The sequence below is a fragment of the Ambystoma mexicanum genome, chromosome 7p, assembly GCF_040938575.1.
Source record: "Ambystoma mexicanum isolate Mex_15411 chromosome 7p, UKY_AmexF1_1, whole genome shotgun sequence".
In the NCBI taxonomy this organism is placed as follows: domain Eukaryota; kingdom Metazoa; phylum Chordata; class Amphibia; order Caudata; family Ambystomatidae; genus Ambystoma; species Ambystoma mexicanum.
The window spans coordinates 932,391,061-932,413,469 of NC_090939.1; the positions used below are offsets into that span (position 1 = coordinate 932,391,061).

Here is a 22,409-nt window from a genome sequence, read left to right on the forward strand (position 1 = left end):
CCATTTGTGTGTCGAACTGTGCCTGCCAACAGCCACACATCTAATGAAGTGTAAGGCCCTGCTTGTATTTAGAACGAGTGCCCTGAAGGCAGCTGGAATTTTTAACGGCACAGAGCAGAAAGAGCTTTATAACAACGAAGCGGGCATTATATTCTTTAGCGTGATGTGGAAAAAAAGCAACAATGATACTGAAAGCCATAGATGTGCACTGAGTGGCGCAGAAATTATAGGGGATGGTTTGGGTGACCACCATCTACCAAATATCCCAAATTTGGAAGCGAGATTGGCTGGCTGCGATTTGCCTGCGCGATTCTGCGGGTGGACTGGGTGGAAGCCCGGGTTGTTCAACCACATCTCAAGAGCGGGAATCGTTATGTCAAATATTGGTGAGGAGTGAAAGCATATTTTATTTTTTTAGGGAACCATAGGGAAGGGTGGGGGTGGATATAGATGCCCTTGTTCTAATGTGTTGAAAAGCTATCTTTTGTACTGCTGTATAACACGGTAAATAAATTGAAAAAAAAAGATATCTTCATCTACACGTTGCTTTGTTTAGAATTCTAATAAATGTGTGACGGATATCCAAGGAGGCAGTATCAATAAAGGTGGCCAAAAAGCTCAGTTGCAGCTCTTTCATGAGCTCTTTCATGAGAGGGCTCTTTTGTGGGATCAAGAAAATGTGATCATACTTCCCAGTCCGACAGATGACAGTTTTGGATTTGAAAATTATTTTCTGTGTTTACCTTCACCTTTTTATCACAGAATGATCCCAAGTGGTTTGAAACCACACATCCAGTTCTGTGCTATGTTCTCAAACGTGTGCTGTTTGGGACACGGGGTGCCTGTAAACAATTGGCTTTTCCACAGCATCTTCTACTTAAAACAGTGGGATTAAAGCATCATGCCTTGAGTGCGCTACATGTTTTTATTTGCGGAGACTCGCAGAATTTAGACTGCTGTGTTAGTCGGACTACATTTTTGCTAACGACAGATTAGAGACACCATTCTTGCATTCCTCTTGATTAGTCGGTGTTGAATTATTCTATTTTTGTATTGGAAAAAAACGCTACGAGATATTTCTTAAGAAACTGATTGCCTATGCATATTTTAGGAGGTCTTTTTATGTTCAAACTAGAACATGCATTTCTCATTGTATGGGGATTTGTGGAGTACAGTTGGAATGAAATGAGTTACTATATACATTTTCTTTGCATAAAGTTTCAATAAAAAAAAACATATTTTTAAAGAATCGCTACTTTGGAGTATCCCGCTCCTTCAAGTTGCATGTAAAACTGAAGCTGGACAGAGATCTACTCAGCATGATAAATTGCTTCTGCGTGCTTGCTACAGTTACATCAACACATGCCCGAGATGTTGGGACACAAACATCCACAACCACAAATATGCAATGCAGAGGAAAGGACACATTGGGCCTCATTCCATGGTTGGTGCTAGTCATGGCGCTATTAGCGCCATGACTAGCACCAATACCGGTACTGTGTCCGCCCTCGTTCAATGGGGACTTAGCGGTCTAGTCTGATCTTTGCGGGACCGGTAAGTCCCCATTGAAAAAGCCATTCCCCATTCCCATTTCAGCCCCCATAGAGCTCAATGGGAAGGCGCTAATAACGGTACTGCAAATTGTGGTACCGTTATTAGCTCTGAAGTCCCTTTGCGGGTCCCGTCCACAACGCCTGGTAAAACCAGGGAAAGGGACCTCGGAATAGGGCGTAAAGGGATTACCGGCACCGGGGTCCTTACCGGTGCCAGTAATCCCTTTGCGCCAACCTCGGAATGAGGCCCATTGGGTATGTGGCAGAAGTAACATGTGGCTGCAGCAAATACAGCAAAGGTAAGACAAATTTATGATTTTTCATTTAGGATTCATTTCACACAACAAAAAGAAATGAAAGAAACAGTTTTATTTTCACTTCCCAGGTGTGGTTGTTAATCTAAGCAAATATACATCAGTTTCATAAATCTGCTGATATTAGACCAGAGCCTCCACCACAGAATTTTGTAATTGCCCGCCATCTCCCAACTCTCGTAGGAAACCCTTAGCATTTCAGTACAGCAGTGTGCAAAGTTTATTTCCGTGACTGCAGAGCATCAACCAGATTGCACATAATACCTAAATGGGGCACACGCTGCAATATTTCCTTTTAGACCTGCACACAGAATATTCAGAAACACATTTCATTTCAATTACTTTTTTTTTCCTGATCTTTAGATGCGATTTATGTCCAGACTCCAAAACGAAAAAAACAGGCATTGATTGTGGTCTTAAATTACATTTGTAAACATTTAGTCTGCATCGGGAATAAGCGTGGATTGTTAAGGTTTTGATTACAAAGACAATTTATTGGTGGTTTTCTTTTTAGTGGCACTCCTAGTTTGAACGGGTGTTGGTGAGCCAACTACACTCGATTTTGCTCTTAAAGACCGAGCAAGGAACCGAAAGATCGAGTTTAAGCTGAGCGATGGAGTCAGCTCATGGTTTTCTGTACCAGCTGAGACTGTGGGACAATCCAATTTCATCAACGAACCAGTTGACCTATCCAAAGGCAAGGAACTTGCAATCCAACCGCGAGCATGTTTTAGTATCCAGCTCTGCACCTCTGGGTTCTCTCTGGCCTGGTGCTGGACGTGGTGCAAGGAGTCAATGAAAGCAACAGCAAATACTTTGGCCATAATCTCCAGCTTCCTTTGTAAGAGCAGGTCCACAAAAGCCAAGCCCCCATATCCATGGGCAATGAAAGCAACGTTAGTGGCTGCACTCTTGGAAATGAAGAAGTCCCACACATACCTTGTGTGCTCCTCTGGCGTGCTGCTCCCCCTTTTGGCGATTTCTGGAGGCTCCTCAATCTCAAACGATGCATTTGCTGGATTCGTTTCAGAAAGCGACTCTTCTTTTTTAATCACGCACTCCTCTTCGGTCTTCATTGCAATGAAATTGTCGTTTGGGTTTAACACAATAACGCCTCCATACTCCTCAAGGGCTCTTTGAATGAATGGTATTTGGGTGCCCTTCTCAAGCGAGTGGTGGATGATGGCCTTCTGCCCCCACTGCCCAGCCCGTATCACACCTTGGTCTTGGAGGAGGACAATGAGGCTGGAAGGGTTGATTAAGGCTTCCTCGCTCAAATAAAAGCAGCTAAGTGGTTCGTTGGGATGGGCATCAATAGGGAAATATATTTTCTGCAGATTACAAGCTTTGTCCAGAAGTTCATAAACATATTGTGTGATTATTTGCCCTAAAACCTGGTAGCGTTTGTGATTCCTCTTGTAATCACCTTTGTAACTATTATATGCAAACTCTTCATTTGTATCGAGGTGCCTTAACTCTCCATGCTCGTTGAAATGGTATTTGAAGTCTTTCAAGATCTTTGAACTTTCAGGAACGTACATACATTTCAAAATTGTCTCCATTTGTTTTCAAGTATCTAAAAGAAGAAAAAAAACACGTTTAAGAAAGGGTATCAGTTTGCTTCATTAAGGCATTAGAATTCTTGGAACAAGGACCATTAAGGTTTTGCCAAGGGGAAATATGCTGCATATTTTTAACAACAGATGGCTTCCATTTGATTTATTATCCATATTGTATAGGTTTTGTGTAAGGCGGCGTCTGCAATTTGTATGACCTTTTGGCTCTTTGGGACCTGCAAGAGTTTGGGTCGGACTTGGGTGGCAAGTTGGTGCTAGTAAAGCGAGTTAAGCAGGGCTGCTGTTTCTGCAGTGTCGATGCTCGCAGGTGGGAAGAAACTGGGCTCTGCATGCTGGAATGCTTCTTGGTGTTCTTGGAGGCACATTAGCCAGTTCGATCTGGCATTCGTGTACTGTGGTGTGGGTATGTTTGGTATCAAGTGCGAGTTTGTGTGGTTGTTGAGTCATGCTTCAAAGTTGTGGTTCAAGTATATATGTCATGGAGCGTTTGTTTTATAGTGGTGTTGGCGGATATGGCCAGTTTGGATGGAGTCTGGAAGGCTAGTTGGTGTGTAGTATTGGCTGCAAGCCAGAGGAGGGGCACAGGGGCACCCTCTCTAGTTCCCCCCCTGGTGCTCAGTGTGCTCCCCAGCCTCCTGCTGGCGCCCTCTTGGCCGCCCCCACCCCCACCAAAAGCTGCCTCCACTACTGCTGCAAGCTAGGGAATGCATAGGGTACCCTCAAACTAAATTAACATGAACCAGTGATTGACTGCTAGCAGTGACGCAGTTGTGTCCGTTGATTGGCCTTAAACAGTTACTAAACCATATTACTTTTAACAGCCAAGTATGGCTTGCTACAAAATGTGGCTGTGAGGAGAAAACAGAAGCTAGCGTGCACGAATAAACAGTACTACTTCTTGCAAACTGTTCTCCCGGTTAGGGGAGAGCAGAGGTTGTGATGGGTCCTCTCTGGTAGCAAAAGCTTGGGCTGCAGCCCAAGGGCAATGAGCTAGGCTCCCAGTCCCAGCTGTCACGATGAAAAGCAGTCTGGTTGCTGTGCTTTAGGGCTACTGTCTTTTGGAAGATTCGAGCCGGAGACCCCTGAAAACACTGCTGGAAGGGTCTCTAGTTAAGTTGAATGGCACAGCCCTGCCTTACACTTCAGTAGCTAAGGTGTCAGAGGTCCGGTAGGTGAAAGTAACTTTCTAAAGTTGGACAGTAGCCTGATGGCGGCAGTGGCAGAAATAACGTCAATGCTGGGCCCTCTTGGGCAGAGATAAAATACTGTGTAGTTTTAAAAGACAGGTCTGATGGGGGGAGTGGATCCCGTCAAGGTATTGAGGGGAGTCCATTACGATCTTAGAAGGTGGTATAGGAGTTTTCTTTTACAGATGTGTATTTTGTTTTGCATTATGTACAGTGCAGTCAGAGGAATGCTGGAACTCGTAAGCCCAAATGAACCTCTCTAAAATGCAGCCTCTCATTTTTTTTAAAATGCATTTTCCGGTTTCACATAAACCTTACACAAATATACATTAATTCATTTAAAATAAAAAGAACATCTCATAAGTAAAAGAAAAAAAACTTCACATTCAGAGTAACCTCTAAAATGACACTCGTTACTATAATGCCATCATACATTGAGCAAATTAAGCCTTTTCAAAAATCTAATTACAACAACTGTTAGTGACACTGGTTTCCCTGAGACCAGCCTATACCAATAGGTATGATTTTCCAGAGGATCTAAAATGTGTGCAGATATAGCAAAGTGCAAAATCTGCAACAAAAATGGGCATTACAGCAGCAACTGTTTTAAGGTTTCAATTTAGTTAACCTTCTTAGAATCTACAAAACCTTGGGATCCGATAGTTTTAATCTGCAATACCTACCAATTCTCTTCATGGTAGTAGATTGAACGTAAATCTCAGGAAGTGTGATCACCACAATGCATTCAGGAATTTCGGCAGGCAAGGTGCGGCCTCTCCCAGCTTCTTATGTTCCGGAGCTATATTAAAGTTTATAATGCTTAGACTATTCACAAATCATGTGCCAAACCATCGAATGAGAGATGTCTTTGCCTGCACATGGTTTTGAAAAAGATTGTCCGCAGTCAAATACAAGTTATAGGGCTGCACTAGCCACCCTATATTTTATGGAAAATGCAAAAATGGTATGACTAATACCTTTTGAGCCGTAGGATGCATCAGTGTGACATACAATATTCCTAACCCATGGCCGGGCTCTGCCAGAAAGTGACCTTTTCAAGCAAATCAGTGTTACAATCCAAAAGATATATCGGGCCAAAAAAGCGTACGTTTTTCACTTTTCCATGCATTTTTCCACAGGGAAAATGTCACATTTTTGCTCAAGCGTACAGACCAAACTGCTGGACAGATTTGCACCAAATAAAAAAAAATTCTCACAGCGCTTGAAGGAAATTCTTTGTTTTTTTGGCATTGGCCCCTGTACGCATAATAGTAATATCGCCCAATAAGCATAGCTGGTGCTAAGCCTTTTCATTTCTGAAAACCCGCCAGTATACGATTTGCGAATCAAGTTCTGAAATCGATTTTGGAAAGTGCCATAACATTATATGAAGGGTGGAAATAGGGCAATTTCGAGGTCAAGGAGCACATGGGCAGGGTAAGAAAGGATGATTGTTGCAGGCTTGTGGATACCATCGTTTTGTTTATTGTTTTTCCAAGCCTTTTTCCAAGTTCAAAAATCGGCACAAATGGCAAAAACATTTAAAGTCTAAATATTCCAAAACAATTCTATATTGAGATGTGGCAATCACTATGATTGCTAGTTAGTGGAAGGAGAGTATTTTAAGTTAATTTTATAGGACACCATTTTTTTTAAAAATGTGAAACAAAATTAAAGGGATTACTTCCCAAAATTAACATAAAATGTGTGGGAGGGGTGTATTGGAAGGCCATTGGTGTTTTTGGGGTGTTAAATGTGTTCTAAATGCTTATAAATACTTAATGTTTTAAAATTGTTTTTAGCTGAAATAATCAACTTTTACAATTTAATTTATCACATAATAGCAAAATTAATTACATTCTCACAATTATAACAAAGTTAAGAGCAAAAATGGTCTAAACTCAGATAATGATTAAAAAGGAAAAAAAATAACTTATCATAAGCATCTTACTATACAACAAAACAGTACAAGAGAAGAAAAAAGTAAAAGAAAAGTAAAAGAGATCTGATCAGTAGAGACCATTCGCAATAAAACCATTAGCACTCAGCAATCTGAGATGATTTCATTGTTCGAGTTCATATTCGAATCAATCGAGTTTTAAAGCTCGCAGGAAATTAATAATCCCAATTCTAAGAGATACCAAAAGGCCTGAGAATATCATTTCCCACATATGATCAATTGAAGGTTCTCTGTACATCATTAAAGGTTTTCCAATAAACTGTATACGTAAATGACTTAGATTTTTACATGTTGTTAAAGTGTTTCAGAGCCTCCATTTCACATATGGTTTTGCAAAAATCAACAAATTGGAGTACTTAATGCCATTATTTTTCACCTATTCTGTATTTGCTTAGTAGGCCACAGGTTGAAGCGTAATCGCATAAAATCAGCTCTATGCTGGACAGACGGGGAGCACTCCAAATATTTTTCAGGTTGACTAGATTTCTTATTGGCATATGGTAGATTATAAAAAACTTGATACTTAATGCATTTATGTCTAGTCTGGATCCAATCTAATTGAAATAATAGAGTCTTTGCTTTGGTGGGATTAAGCAACAGAGTGTCAAGTGATATATTAGCATCAGTTAAAGCAATTAGTCGCTGCACTATAGCAGAGAATGAAGTTGCAGAAGAAGCCCGAAAATGGAATTGCTAATATCCCTGATGGGAGTCAAAGGTTTTGGCTGATATTTTCAAACAGAACGTTTGTCATGGGCCCCCCAGACTGGAAATGTTGAGAAAAGATTTGTTTAAAAAAAAAATATATATATAAAAAAAAAGAATAAAAAAAGTTATCAAGAAAGCAAATTAATGCCATTTTTGGCCTACTCCCATTCATTTTCCCATAGAGAAAGTACAAATTTCTGTACTGCGCACAGCAAAAACCACTGGACAGAATTGGACCACGTATGAAACAACTAGGACAGGAAGCATTGACTATTTCCGGAAGGGGTCAGGGGTTATTCAGTCCAGTAGTTTAAATATTTGATAGGGAAGGGGGTGCCCCTGTATCTTGCTAGAAGAACAAGTTACTTACCAACTGGTAACGTTCCTTAGACTGGATGTTCCTCCAACGTATTCCATATCTTTGACATGTAATGTCCACTGCTGTGCTGCTTCGGGAATTTTTTCAGCAGAGGGTGTCCTGCGTCTATGGCGTGCTTGACTGCACATAGCCTTGCGGGAACCCAAGGTGCAATAGCATAGGAAATTCTCCAGAGGGGCAGGCTGGGAGGGCGATGTGGAATACGTTGGAGGAACATCCAGTCGAAAGAACGTTACCAGTTGGTAACTAACTTGTTCTTCGAATGGATTGTGTCTTCCAACGTATTCGACATCTTTGACAGACTCCTGAAGCACTATCAGTGAATGGAGGAGGGAGAAGAATTTAGAATACCCAATCAGATGGCAGAATAAAGCACTGCTTTACCAAAGGCCATATCCTGACCATGGATCGTATCCCGGGAGTAATGCTTGACAAAGGTATGGTTGGAAGACCATGTTGCCGCGTCACAAATATTCTTAATAGGAACTCCCCGCTGCAGGGCTGTGGATGTAGCCACGCCCCTAGTGGAGTGAGCTCGCAATCCCTCGGGAGAGTCCTTGCCTGCCAATCTGTAGCATTCAGTAAGGGTGAGGATAATCCACCTGGACAAGGTCGGTTTGGTAACAGCCTGCCCCAAGGGGTGTCCAGTGTACCGTGCACTCTGACCCTGGACATCATAGAAATATAAAAGCTCAAAGCTCTCCTAGGGTCCAACCTATGGAGTCTCTCCTCTTCCTTACCAGGATGAAGGAGAGGATACAAAGCAGGAAGCACCACCTTCTGGCTCAGATGAAACTCAGACACTACCTTAGGTTTAAGACAGTAAAGCGTGGCTTAGACGAAAGTGCCTGCAATTCACTCACTCTGCGAGCAGATGCAACTGCAACCAAGAAAACCGTCTTGAAAGACAACAGTCTCAAAGGACAAGAGTGCAGTGGTTCAAACGGAGCACCCATCAGGAATTTCAAGACCAAATTCAGATCCCAAACTGGCACCTGAAACAGGGATAGCGGGAACACATTTGTGAGCCCTTTTAGAAATTGGGAAATCAAAAGGAATCTTAAAATAAGAACATTCTTCAGACTAGCGCTTGAAGACAGACAGCGTCACCAGGTAACCTTAAATGGTACCCACTTGAAGACCCTTCTGGGCCAAAGAAAGCAAGAAAGAAAGAAAACCATCGGAATGGAACACTGAAAAGGATCGACATTGTGTCCTCTGTACCAGTTGCAAAACCTACGCCAACAGCAACGGTAGAGTGATTTGGTTGCCGGCCGCCTGGCCGAAAGCAACACCTCCATCACGTCATCCGGGAGGTCCCAATCCTTATATCTCAACCTTTCAGAAACCAAGCGTGAAGGTTGAGAGTTGACCGCTGGATGGAGAACCCGACCAGAGAACTGACAACTGCATCTTCAGAACCCATTAAAGGGATCTCATCCTCAGTCTGGCCTCTGGCACCAGAAAAATGCAGGATGCCATGAGGCCAAGCAACCTTAAGAATTCGAAAGCCGGAAGACAATGGGCATGTTGAAATTTGTTGACCATCTGTACAATGTGATGAGCCCTCACCTTGGGAGGCGAGCACTTCCAAGGTCGTGTCCAACACAGCCCCGATATACTAGAGCTGTTGAAAAGGGGTCATATGAGGCTTCTTGAAATTGAGGGAGAAGCCCAGCTTGTGAAGGGAGCGGCAGGTGAGGCTGAGATGATCCAAAGCTTGTTCGGGAGAATGCGCTCGGATCAACCAGTCTTCCTGGTAGGGGTATACGTGAACCCACCCCCTGTCCTCTGAGATACGCTGCCACCACCACCAATAGCTTGGTGAAGATCCTCGGGCGGAGGTCAATCCGAATGGCAGGAGCCGAAACTGAAAGTGCGAGTTGCCAGCCGCAAACCTCAGGTATTTCCTGTGCTTTGGATGAATCGGCACAGGAAAATAAGCATGCTGCAAGTCCAGAGACACCAACCAATCCTGAAGTCGGAGGGCCTGAAGGACTTGAGAAAGAGTGACCATCTTGAACTTCCTGAGGAACTTGTTCAACCACTGCAAGTCCAAGATAAGTCTCAGTCCCCCGTCTTTCTTGGAGATAAAAAATATGGGGAATACCATCCCTTGTTCCTCTCCGCCACAGGCACTAGTTCTATAGCACCTTTCTCCAGCAGGGTCAAGATTTCCTGCACAAGGAACAGATCTGGAAGCTTCAAAGAGAATCCCCGGTGGATTGTCGTGAGGCCGCTTTAGGAAGGGAAGGCAGTAGCCGTGGGCCATCGTATCCAGAACCCACGCATCCGAAGTAATAGCTTGCCATTCTTCGAGATGCTGAGACAGTCTGCCCCCAACTGGCGAACAATGAAACATGGCCTCATATCGGTTTTGGAGCGGCTGTGGCAGCGCCTGAAGGCAAAGAGGCAGCTGCCTGAGCAGCTTTGGCTCCTCTATTTCCCCATCCACCACTGGTACCTTTACAGTGCCCCCTTTGATTAGCGGCTCCTCTCGTTTTACCAAGAGAGGAGTAGTAACGAAAGGAACCCCGCCTCCACTGTTGTCCCCTAGGACAAAAAGGTAGAGGTTGACGCACAGCTGCGCCCAAAGATTTAGCAGCAGCTTTGCTGCCAAACAAATGAGAGCCATCAAAGGGTATGTTCAGAAGACAGGCCTGCACACCCGGAGCAAAACCAGACTTCAGCAACCACGCTAACCTGCGTATCACGGTGCTCGCAGCCATGGACGGGCTAACACCATCACCCGTGTCCAACCCAGACTGAAGAGATTCACACATGGCATCCTTGCCAACCTGGACAAGAGCAAGGAACCCATCCCTTTCTTCCCCCTTGGGGATATGCTCAGCCGCTAGAGAGAGACAATTCCACAGAGTGTGTGAAAACCTTGCCAAGGTACAAGTGGAGTTGGCCGACTTCAGAAGATACCATGCATGCCCAACCAACATCGCTTGTCGTCCCCATCAGGAGGGATGGTAGGGTACGCTGCCTGCCTCGATGTGGCTGTAGCTGTCTGACCGGGGAGTGGGGCGAGTGGATAGGTAGCTGGGGTCACTACTGGATGGGCGGTATTTCTTAGTTAAAGACTTGTTGACCGCCGGAAGAGCCTCTGGGGTCTGCCAAGCAGCCGCCACCCTTTTTTGCAATGCCAAATGAAAAGGCAACACTGTGTCAGTGGATGGACCCTGATCCAAAATATCAGTCCGGTCATCCTGATCGAATGCAACCGGAGGACCGGACCACCTGAGATAATCAGTAACTCTAGACATCAACCTCCTATAAGAGGATTCAGCATGAGCCCCAGGCTCTGGCCTACCAAACTCCACCTCAGGAGACGTGTCAAGGCCACTGGCATCATGCAACGACTGACGCAACTCCTCGAACTGACTGTCTTCAGAAAAGACCATGTCAGGAGCCTCAGGAGCCTCAACGGGCTCAAACTCCATATCTGACCTTTGCTCATCCTCAGAAATATCATGCAGAGAATGAAAGTATTCCTTCCTAAACACAGGAGTGGCCCTGAAGTCCACAACAGGCTCACGGTCTTGGATAAAGCCTTTATCAGAGGATCCACAATACCAGGGGCCTCCAGTGGCAAATTCCAGCCAAACTGCCCCGAAGGCATTGAGGGTGCCGATTGCTTAGGCAACGGCACAGAAGGCGCTGAGGGCTGGACCGAAGGCAAAGCTCCGACAGCTGTACTCGACAGACACAGCGCCGACCTCGAGCCCTTGCCAGATTTCTGTGGTTCCGCTGGGGACGAAGACCGAGACCTGGATCCGGCACGTCTCTGGCGATCCACCGGAGCCTTGTCTGAACGGGACCTTGACGGTTCCCGAGGTTTATCGCGCCGAGTGCCCGTGCCCGAAGGCACGCGAGCATCGGACTGAGGCTGTTCCCTGCCAGAGTTTTCCGAAGGTGCAGACGGAACTGCGCCCTGGGAATGAAACAAAATCGCCAGCATTTGCTCCCTGAATGCCTCCTATTCCTCAGGGGTCGAGGAATTAGTGGGACAAGCCACTTTTCTCACAGAGCCATCATCTGATGAGGACAGGGAAGACACTGCTTCCAGGAGTGCCGAGACGAGGACACGTGGTGGGACCCACTCCGGGATCAAGATCCCCGGGACTCCTTCCGACGAAGAGTCACCCCTGGAATCGTCAGTGGAAATACCCACAGTTTTTTGTGTTCATACAAACTGGACAAAAGGTATTTACTGTATACATGCTCTGGCTGATGTTTCTGTGGAAGTTTTAGTCACTGACCCCGATCGAGCCAAGAGGAAAATATACACGACAGACTGGATTGAAACAAGACATTTGTGCTTGGAGTATAAACATTTTGCAGCTAATCCATTTGGGGAAAAAAAAAGTTTTGCATATTGGAACCCTATCTTTGTAAGTCCCCATCTCCGTTGATCAGAGCATCCATTCTATGACTGCGATTTAACTTGTGGCCTACCAGAGATCTTTTGGCAGAGCGGAAGGCCATTTGGCCGATCAAAACTTCTGCCGCTATTGTGAAGATCGATCATTCAAGGAAACTTAACTGTCCAGCCCTTAAAATCGACCCGACTGAGGTTTTTTGCAAAGCATTGCATCTCTTCAGCCACATGAACGCAGAACTCAGGTGGACAGTTATCTTGTGCACCCCCTCGATTGCTATTCGCATTGTGACGTTTTGATGGCATTAGTGTTAGAAACCACTGCTCTAACAGGTATTTAAACTTGCCTTGAATGTTTGCGCATGAACTGTTTTTACTCATTATTCTATCACACTGATCTAATAATGGTTGTGTTAAACATTTTTAGGTAGTCAGGATACGAATGTGACGACTGTATCTAATGACTGAGACAATGTACGCTTTCATATGTATTTAATTTGATCAGTTACTGGCGTTTCTTATATGACCATTTTATTTTAATTTTATGGTGAGTCATAACTTATGTTTTGATTCAGTAGGCATAACTAATTCGTGTTTTATCTATGGACCTGATCATATCATATATGTTTTGTATGTATGTTTTAATTATGAAGTGGTTTCATTACTATGAATGTTAACATTGCACTTTATTTTAATTTTATTGAAAAGTTGATTAATTTCAGCTGAATCAATAAAAAAAAAGAAAAACAAAAAAAGAATCCTTTTGTTAGAGTGTTTCCTTTACTTACTTTGATAGGCAGGGAACTCCTCGTTAGGGTAGTGATAATGAGGCGTTTATCAAACCCATTTAAGTTAACCAAATGGAATCTTATGAAAAACCGTCACAAAAGTTGTCCGCCTCACATTTCTGACCCCTCACAATACATACATCAATAAAAATCAGTCTACTCTTGCTATAGAGTTTCTAGGTCCTAGCACTTCTATTGTGTTTAATCTATTGCATCCTAACAGCATAGAAGTGCTCTTGACTTTCTGTCTGGAAAGCCAATGTTTTTTTGTTTTGTTTTTTTAAAACCAGATAACGGTTAGGTACTCTTGACATTTTTAAGATATATTGCATTTCCACACCCGCCGTGCAACCTTCCTTTTTGAAGAAATCTCTCCAACTATTGCACTTACTGATAAAGTCCTATTGGTTTTAATATTAGTCAATTCAATTACATTCCTATTGAATAATATGAATTTCATCCGTTTTTGTTAGCATACCTTAAAATATCTTTAATGAGGGACAATGCATTACACGGAGACTTCATAATTTTTAATAAACAAAATTAAGAGTCACACGCACTTTTGTCTGCAGTGACATTAGGCATAGCTTGGACCTAATTAATTCTATTTGTATTTCCTTTGGTAAACAACGCTGTCTTTTGAGTTAGTTTGTGTGAACCAGGTGACCATTAATACCAATGTCACCCAGTTGTTCTCTTTAAGAAGGCTTTGATCGAGTTCACGTCTGCAAGGCATTTGTTATCCCCATGCTCTTTGTCCGTGGGAGCCAACAGTTTTCAGTTTCCCATAGACCTTCAATTGCAGACGTATTAGGACAACAAAAAAATCTAAAGTTAACACTCTTGGCTTGATAACTAAGTCTTCAGGTAAATGTTTAACCAAAACATTGAGATTGAGAGTCTAATGTCAGGTAATCAAACACCTCTCAGCTCACTCATTATTTCCAAGCTCATCCAAAGAGCGCAGCAAAGAAAAAAAAAAAAAAAACAACCCCATCCATCTCTGACCCACAAATAAGATAAAAAGGAGAATGCCTTCCAAGACTTCCCTGAAAATTTGCCTTGGGTGTGATGGGAACTTCAGACGTGGGTGTAAAGACTGCAATGGATAGGCTTCAAGCACCTATTCCAATTATTGTTAGCCAATTTCTAATGCAGACTTATGCAGTTTAGGGTCACAAAACACTGGACAGGCAGTGAAACAGACGTCAAAGCAATGCCAATCTTACAGGACGCTGCAGGATTTACCACAATGATGTGTTAAGTGATCCAACTTTGTTCTCCCCCTTGCTTCCGCCACATAGACTGCAATTGAGGCAGTGTTTTAAGAAGGGTGTGGAATCTAATGTAATGAGTGGGCATGGCATAAAGGGATGTGGACGGATAAGGACCCCCAGAGGGCATGTGGATATGATTTGTGTGGTAATATCTGGTTTGATAGTACAGGATGACCAGGAACCTGAACACGGGAAATGAAGATATGTGCAGATTTTGAGAAATATTCACATACCCAATGTGTCATATGTACATGGATGAGCCAGACTGTTTATTATTTTTCTTTCAAATTCAGTGGACATTGGTTAGGGAATACCCACCTATTGGCTTTGGTAATACTTGTCCCAGCCCTGGGAGCTCCAGAGTTCGAGCATGTGCTGTAGGACTGCTGAGACAGTGCTTTTAGAGCTCTCTGGGTTACTGGGTGAAGGCCTCTCAGACCTCCATCTTGGATCCAGCCAGTTTGGACTAGAGACGGCCAAAAATATATCAGGGGTGGTGACCCTACGCCCATCGTCTGAGAAGGTGGAAACCGGTATAATCAGACCAGAGCGACAGACCCGGAAGTAATAAAAAAAAAAAAATCACGTGGAAAGGAGGAATCAGATGGAAACCGAGGACAGATTAACGTAAGGAACAATTGGAAATATTTTGATGTCGTGGGGAGGTGGGAAAGGTCAATCGGATATGATGTCAAATGGATGGAGCCAGACCATAAGATGTAAAGGAGAAGGCGAGTTGGAGGAGGTTTGAGTTAGATTGGGTAGCAGGCTCACTGGGTGCTGTCTGTTTATTCAGTTTGCAAAGCTGGTTTGAAAAAAATATATTTTTGCGTTGTCCATTCTCTACCCGACTAGCGAGTCTCCGATTTCATTTGCGTTGATAGATGGTGACCACGACACAGATCCTGGCGTGCTATGCTGCAGGCCTCTGGCTCCCGAGGACCAATGTCCGGACACCCCCACGAGCGTTCAACAAAATAAAGTAGGAGACCTACTTTCAAATCGCCAAGGGGGTTTCTGGAGGAGGATATCAGGGCTGGTGAGAGGGCATGCGGGGGCTACAAGGGGGACCGAGGGTTCCATTTGGGACCAGGAAATGGACAACGCAGGAAGGGACATCTTTAAGAGGTGTGCAGAAAGGGGATGGAAATTCTGGGCAGGATATAGTGTTGTTGGTTGCGTTATTGATGCAATTTTGTCTTTTTGCTAGCAGGTTTACTTCCGAAGGTACAAGCGCAGCTTAAGAATATGTGTATAGGTTGGGCAGACCAAGCAGTTAGCAGAGCTGGTGGTGAAGCATTGCGTCGCTTGCCAAGACCAAAAGAAGAATACATTCGAGAACAAGCTTATGTTGTTACAAATTCAGAGTCTGCATGGACAGTTGCAGGGGGTAGCACATTATCAGGGAAATCAGTCCCCAAGGTGTTGGGGGGTGGGAGAAGAGAGACACATAGACCAAGTGGGCCCGCCAGGATATCAAATACCCCAGGGAAGATTTGCGGGTCAACCACAACAGCAAAGACAGTGGGGACAGGGTGTACCGCAACAGACATGGGGAATACAGGGACAACAGGGAGCTTGGAGTAAGCAACAGGCTCCTAGGAGCCGTGGGACTGAACTCTTTGGTTTGCAACTATTGTAAACCGGAAGGCCATTGGAAGAATGAGTGCCCGTTTAGGTCACAGAGCACTGCAAGGCAATAATATCCCACATAACATGCCCTTATTGCAACAGGGAGGACAGGTCCTAAGGCAATAAGGACAGGCTGGACCGATGCCTCAGTTTCCCAATCTGAATTTGAATCCCTTCATTCACAGAAATGTTTGGGGTGAGTGGGGATTCGAGTAGATTCTGACAATCTGAAGGGGAGGAAACTCTGAAAGCACTAATGATTCCTGTTGATCAGGATGATTCCTTTTTTCACTGTAGCGTGCAAGGGATAACAGTACCATGTCTGGTGGATACAGGAAAGATCGGCCTTATGAATGAATACATTTTCCAATTTCTGGATAAACAGTATTTCAAATACCACTGTTATACATCCTTTGACTGTTACTTCGGGACCTATTACTGGGCACCACACATTCCATTTGAGCCCTACACCACCTGTAAATCTTTTAGGGAGAAATCCGTTGTGTAAAAGAGGTGCAATATTTATTGCATGCCAGATGGGATGTTCTTAAGCTTGCCCCCAGATAACGCAATAGTGGTGATGGCTGCATTAAGGGAATATCTGGGAGAGGGGAGAGAGGAGCCATGGTCAGAGGATTTGCAGGAATGAATGGATCAAATACCAACATGTCTATGGGCCTCCCATGATAATTAGGTGGGCTATATTCACATAGCTGAGCCAGTGAAAATAAAAAAAGATTTCTCTGCACACCACGGTATCTTCTAAAGACTGAGGCGCAAGCAGGTATCACCCCAATCATCAAATCGTAGCTGGGTCAGGGAATTATTGTACCAACCAGTAGTGTGTAATCCGATTTTTCCTGTGAAAAATCCTGGTAAGGAAGTATATTGTTTTGTGCAAGACCTGAGCGCTATCAATGCTGTGGTGATAGCCGGATTGGGCACAACAAGGAAAGTGGCTATCATATTGTCCTGTATACCAATAGATGCTACACACTTCACTGTGGTTGATTTATGTTCAGCATTCTTTTCAGTCCCTATACAAAAGGACAGTCGGTTATCAGTTTGCATTTTTGTATAGGAGTCCAGTACATGTAGACCAGTTTGCCCCATGGTTATACATAGTCCCCGACCTTCTTTTCGCAACAATTGAAGAAAGATTTGGATGACATCAAATTGCCAGGAAAAATCAATGTTGGTGCAATATGTTGATGATCTATTGACAGCCTCCCCTTCATACGAGGCTTGTAAGGAAGATACTAATGTTTTATTGAGTGCCCTGTTGGAGAAAGGGCATAAAGCTTCAAAGAAGAAACTACAGTTTTATTCCCTTAAGGTACACTACTTGGAGCGTGATATCAAGAAAGGATGTCGGCCGATATCCAGTTCTGGAAAGGAGGTTGTGCTCAGCCTCAGACCATAACTCAAATGCAAGCATGTATCTATGCGTTTGGCCATTGCCAGCAATGGATACCGGGATTTGCAGAAATAATCAAACCACTCCAGAACTATACACGACTTAATACAGTCGAGCCATTGCAATGGACACCTGAAGCCGAAGAGGCTTTTGTTAAGATGAAACTACTACTGGCTATAGAGTCATTACTGAATCCCAGCCTAAGGTCTCCCCCATGTGGCCAGGGGAATGCAGTGTAAGGAAGGCATGGTATCAATAGCAGACACAGACACAATAGATGCAAGTTTCAAAAACCTTTATTTTGTGTTTTAGTAAGGTTGGGAGAATGCCTAACTGACCCTAACTCTAGAATGGGAGCAGTCTCGACCAGTATCTGGTCTTTCCATCCAATGCCATTCCATCCCATTTTTTGCATCTAAAAGCTTTGCATCTAATGCTTTTTTTGGGGGGTAAAGGGTTAAGGTTTATTTAGGTGCATTATAAAGGGTAAAAAAACAGGGGTGGGGGAGGACCTCAACAAAAATAAAATGCATTAGATGCTAAGTTTTGCGATGGAAAATATTTGATGCATTAGATGGAAAGACCATAAACCGTCTTCATCATTAAACCAATGAAAAATGAGTCCAAGTCAGTCTAGTCAAAATAAAAAGGCCTATACTAACAAAACCTAACCTTGCCCTCCTTCTTAAATGACAAGGTCTATAAAAAGGAAAAATAGTGTCTCAAAAGAAATGTAAGAATGGCTTAAGTAATAACTCCATTCCCCACATTCAGAAGTACAGGGTCTCGAGAGCTTCTTAAAGGATTGGTGGTTGGCACAGTTCTATCAATCTGGCACACTTTGTCTCACATTCAACAGTTCAGGCTTGGGCCTGAAGCTTTTGACAGTTCAACAACTTGCACCTTACTTTACTTTCACTGTTGAAGACTTTCGAAACTGCAAGGATTTTACATAGACCTCTGCATGACCACTTCAACCTCTCTAATAAATTAATCTTCATCGATTCTCAACACCAATGCTTCTTGGTACTTGCAGTTCCTCTGAATGATCCTTTCTTTCCTGTGCCCTCTTGGCATATCAAAGTTAATATACTTCAGTTTTCCATTCAATCAACTTTCATTCATGATCATGTTACTTTCTTGTCTTCGCTTTCTGCTTTATCAGAACTTCAAACAATTTACAGAGACTTTCAAATGTGCGAGTCTGCCTCGCAGGACCACTCTATTACTTTGTATACTTTCATTACAGTTCAGAGATGGTCTTTTCCATTACACGTTTATCGGCTCACACGCAGCCTTTAACTCTTGCTACAGTTTCACTTGCCATTAACAAAACTGGGTCTTTGTTGCCTTCAATCACTCACCGGTCATGTTAATTGGGTTTCTTTCTTCACCGTCTTTCATGTAACAGTCAATGCCATTACCAATACCTCCTCTGCTACTCCCAAACTCCTTCGTTCAACCGGGAGGAAAGCTGGCCGCCTTGAAGCACTTGTTGGTCTTGCAACGCTTATGGCTTTTAACCCCTTAACTGCTGAGGGTTTTCCCTCCCAGTGCAAAGCCCTTTTTTTTTTTAAAAAAAAAAACTTTGGTTTTATTAGCATTTTTCATAATATAACAAGCAGGCTTGAAGCTCGATTAGAGGCACTTAAACATTCAGTACCGCCTGCGACCCCGACACCCCCCCAAAACAATAATGCAAAGAACGAAAGAAAAAAGGAAGGAAAAGTAGGAGATAGCGACAAAAGTTCTTTTCTGCACATTTGAAACGACGGGAGACGCATTAAATGTCCATTCATAACCAGAGTTTAGAAGTGGTTGCGGCCGCTGAAGTTTTCCATGGCTGTAGTTCATATACCGTTCCTCTGGCCGTGGAGATCCACCCTCCCTCAAGCTCCTTGTTGCTCCCCTCATCCGCCACCCCCCGTCGGGATTCAGTGGACATCCCATCCCCAGGACTCCCGCACCCCATACCAGTTCGCTTGGAATGAGCTAGAGTCATTGTTTACCATTGCTGTCAATTTGTCCATCAGGAACATTTGTTTCACCTTCGTTTGCCAGTCCTCCTTCGAGGGGGGTCTCCGGGCTCTTCCATTTCTGGGCCAAGGCAACCCTCCCTGCTCTCAGCATTGTTTCCCACATTCTGGGGTATCTGTACGTGTCCGTGTCCTCAGGGGGAAGACCCAGCAGCATCGTCAGGGGGAGCAGTTCCTCCAGGATTTCCACGATCCAACCCCTCACCCTCTCCCAGTAGGCTTGTACCTTTGGGCAATGCCACCACATATGGTCCCTCGATCCTCGCTGACCACAACCTCTTGGGCATTCGGGTGACACCCCTGAGAACATCTTGGACAACTTCACCGGGTCTCTGTGCCACCCTTGTAAGATTTTAAAGTTATGCTCCATATCTGCCGTGAATAGGTTACCGTGGAATGCTATTTTAAATATTCTCGACCAGGCATCCTCCGAGATCTCTTCCCCTGCCAGATCATTCCAGAATGCACGGAACCCCCTCCTCTCTGCCAAGTTGATGGTATTAAGAATCTTGTATATGCCAGATACCGCACCCTTCCAAGAGGTCGCAGAGTCAAGAAATTTTTCAAAAGGGGTTAGCTGTCTTTTCAAGTCTAGAATCCATGACTGATCACAGAGGATCCCTTTGCAGGCGGAGATACTCAAATATGGAGAGAGACCCATGCCCCAGAGCTTCCCTTAACTCCTCGTATGATAGGAAATCCCCATCCTTGAACAGTTGACCCGCCCATTCCATTCCCAAGTCGGACCAAGTCTGAGCTTTTTGGAACCCCCTGCTCCCCAGTCTGAGGGGGTGTCCCCAGAGTGAGGTCATCGGGGATGGCCATGACGTCAAGTGTGCAGTCTGGGGGCCCTCTTTCCAGATTGCCCAGAGCACCGCCAATGTAGGGTGGGACTTCAGTCTACTCGGTATCAGCCTACGGGGGGCCCACAGAAGGTCCCGTACTTTTAGGGGGTGCGCATCCATGTCTTCCAGGTAAGACCAGTAAGTTCCCATCCCCTCTTTCATGTGCTCCAGGAGGACGCGCAATTGGGCAGCGCAGAAGTACAACTGGAAGTCCGGGAACCCGAACCCTCCCTCCTCTCTCGGTAAGGTCAGGACCGCCTTCGCGGTCCTCAGTGTCTTGCCCTGCCATACAAACTCTTACCGCGTTCTGCAATGCTCTGAAGGTGTGGTCTGGGACATTAGTATGGAGAGCAGTGAAGAGATACAGTAAGCGCGGCAGTATATTCATTTTTACCGCCGTCATGCGGCCGTACCAGAAGAGGACCATCGAGCCCCATCTCCTGAGGTCGGCAGTGATTCCCGCCATGACGGGATCGTAGTTGGCGGGGGCTAGATTGGATAGTTCCCTGGTAAGGAAGACGCCCAGGTACCGGATAGAGGCCTTTCCACTGTTATACCATTGAGCCTGCTCAAGGGATCTAGCCCCAGGTCACGTATCCACATGGGAAGCAGGACCGATTTGGATGTGTTGATCTTCAATCCCGAAAAACGCCCAAAAGTGGTCATCAGAGACAGGAGAGGGGGAAGAGATGTGACGGGGTCTACCAAATAGGCCAGTATATCGTCCGCAAACAGGGACAGTTTGAATTCAACCTCCCCTCTCCTGATCCCCCTGATGTCCGGGTGTGCTCGAACTGCTATGGCCAGAGACTCCATCGTTAGGACGTATATTAGGGGAGAAAGCGGGCATCCTTGTCTCGTTCCCCGGGAGAGGGCGAAGGATTCCGACAGCCTGCCATTCACTTGGACTCTTGCCCGCGGGGCTCTATACAGTGCTGCCACCCATTCCCTGATATGTACCCCAAAGCCCATTTTCTGGAGGAGGAGTTGCATGTACCTCCACTCGACCCTGTCAAAAGCTTTTTCCGAATCCAGTGAGAGGACACTTGCATCGAGATCGGACCTCTGAGTGTAGTAAAACAGATTTATGGTTTTCCGGATGTTGTCCGAGCCCTGCCTGCCTCGGATGAATCCTACCTGATCTCTGTGAACCAATTTCAGCAGTATCCCCTCCATCCGCCTCCCGATTACCTTAGCTAGGATCTTAACATCGATATTTAATAGGGATATTGGGCGGTAGGAGGAGCACTCCGTGGGGTCCTTGCCTTCCTTTGGTAGTACTACAATTATGGCTTCCATCATGGAGTCCGGGAGAGTACCACCCTCCAGGACTGCGTTGAAAACCTTCACTAAATGCGGGGCCAGGGTCGAGCGAAACCTTTTATAGAAGTATACCGAGAAGCCATCCTCCCCCGGGGAAGTACCCGCCCTCATCTCGCCAATCACTTTTTCAACCTCGTCTTCCCGCACTGGACTCTCCAGCCCGTCTGACATCTCACTAGTCAGGGCCGGGACTTGTATAGAATCCAAAACCCTTTCTATCTCGGTCTCGCCCCCAGTGTATTCCGATGAGTACAATTTCTCATAGTACTGGCGAAGACCTCTCCAATGTGGGCCGCTTCATGGCCTATTGACCCCACTTCATTCTTAACGGCTCTCACCATTCTACTTCTCTGCACCTCCCTCAACTTCCAGGCTAGGATCCTGTCTGCCCTGTCCCCCTTTTCGTAATATTTCTGCTTAACCAGCTGGAGGCTCCTTTCTGTTTTGTGGAGGAGGAGGTCCTTCAGCTAGAGTCTGTAGTCTTCTAGGGCCTTGATTTGTTCGCGGTCTAGGGACTCCGTTGGGAGGCCCCCCGGCTGGAGGTGGGATATTTTTGCCCTCAGGGACTTCTCTTGGGCTTCCCTAATTCTTTTATTCTGGGCTCCCTTCTTAATGAGAACTCCCCTTAGGGTGGCCTTGAATGCATCCCATAGGGTGTGTGGGCCCACCTCCCCATTGTCGTTAAGAACGAAGAATTCCGTTATGGCGTCTAATATCTCCTGCGCTTGGACCTCATCCTTCAGCAAGGAGTCATTGCATTTCCATCTACCCCTGCGATCGCCGGACCATCCCCCTGCTACGGTGACTCGAACCAGGTCATGGTCTGACCAGGGGACAGGGTCCACCCTATGGCCGGTGATAGATGGGTATAGGGTTTCATCCTCTAAGATGTAATCTATTCTTGAGAAGGAGGGGGCGCCCGACCCGAGGGGCGGTATCGTGTCCACCAGGCCTAGTTCTGAGTTCACCCTCTGGAAATTTCTTGCCATGGTGTCGTCTGCCGCCCTGGAGATCTGGGGGCCCATA

At 45.1% G+C, this 22,409-nt stretch overlaps 1 protein-coding gene across 5 annotated transcripts in view; it reads right to left on the reverse strand.

Annotated features, from left to right (window-relative positions):
• Positions 1-1,904: 1,904 nt before the first annotated feature.
• Positions 1,905-22,409, reverse strand: part of LOC138526466 (putative protein ARB2BP) — a 77,984-nt gene continuing 57,479 nt past the window's right edge. For all 5 annotated transcript variants that reach the window (XM_069637263.1, XM_069637262.1, XM_069637265.1 and 2 more), the window contains one exon: positions 1,905-3,443. In XM_069637263.1, the coding sequence (XP_069493364.1) occupies positions 2,347-3,429 (1,083 nt within the window). In that variant the 5' untranslated portion in view covers positions 3,430-3,443 and the 3' untranslated portion in view covers positions 1,905-2,346. The remainder of the gene's footprint in view (positions 3,444-22,409) is intronic.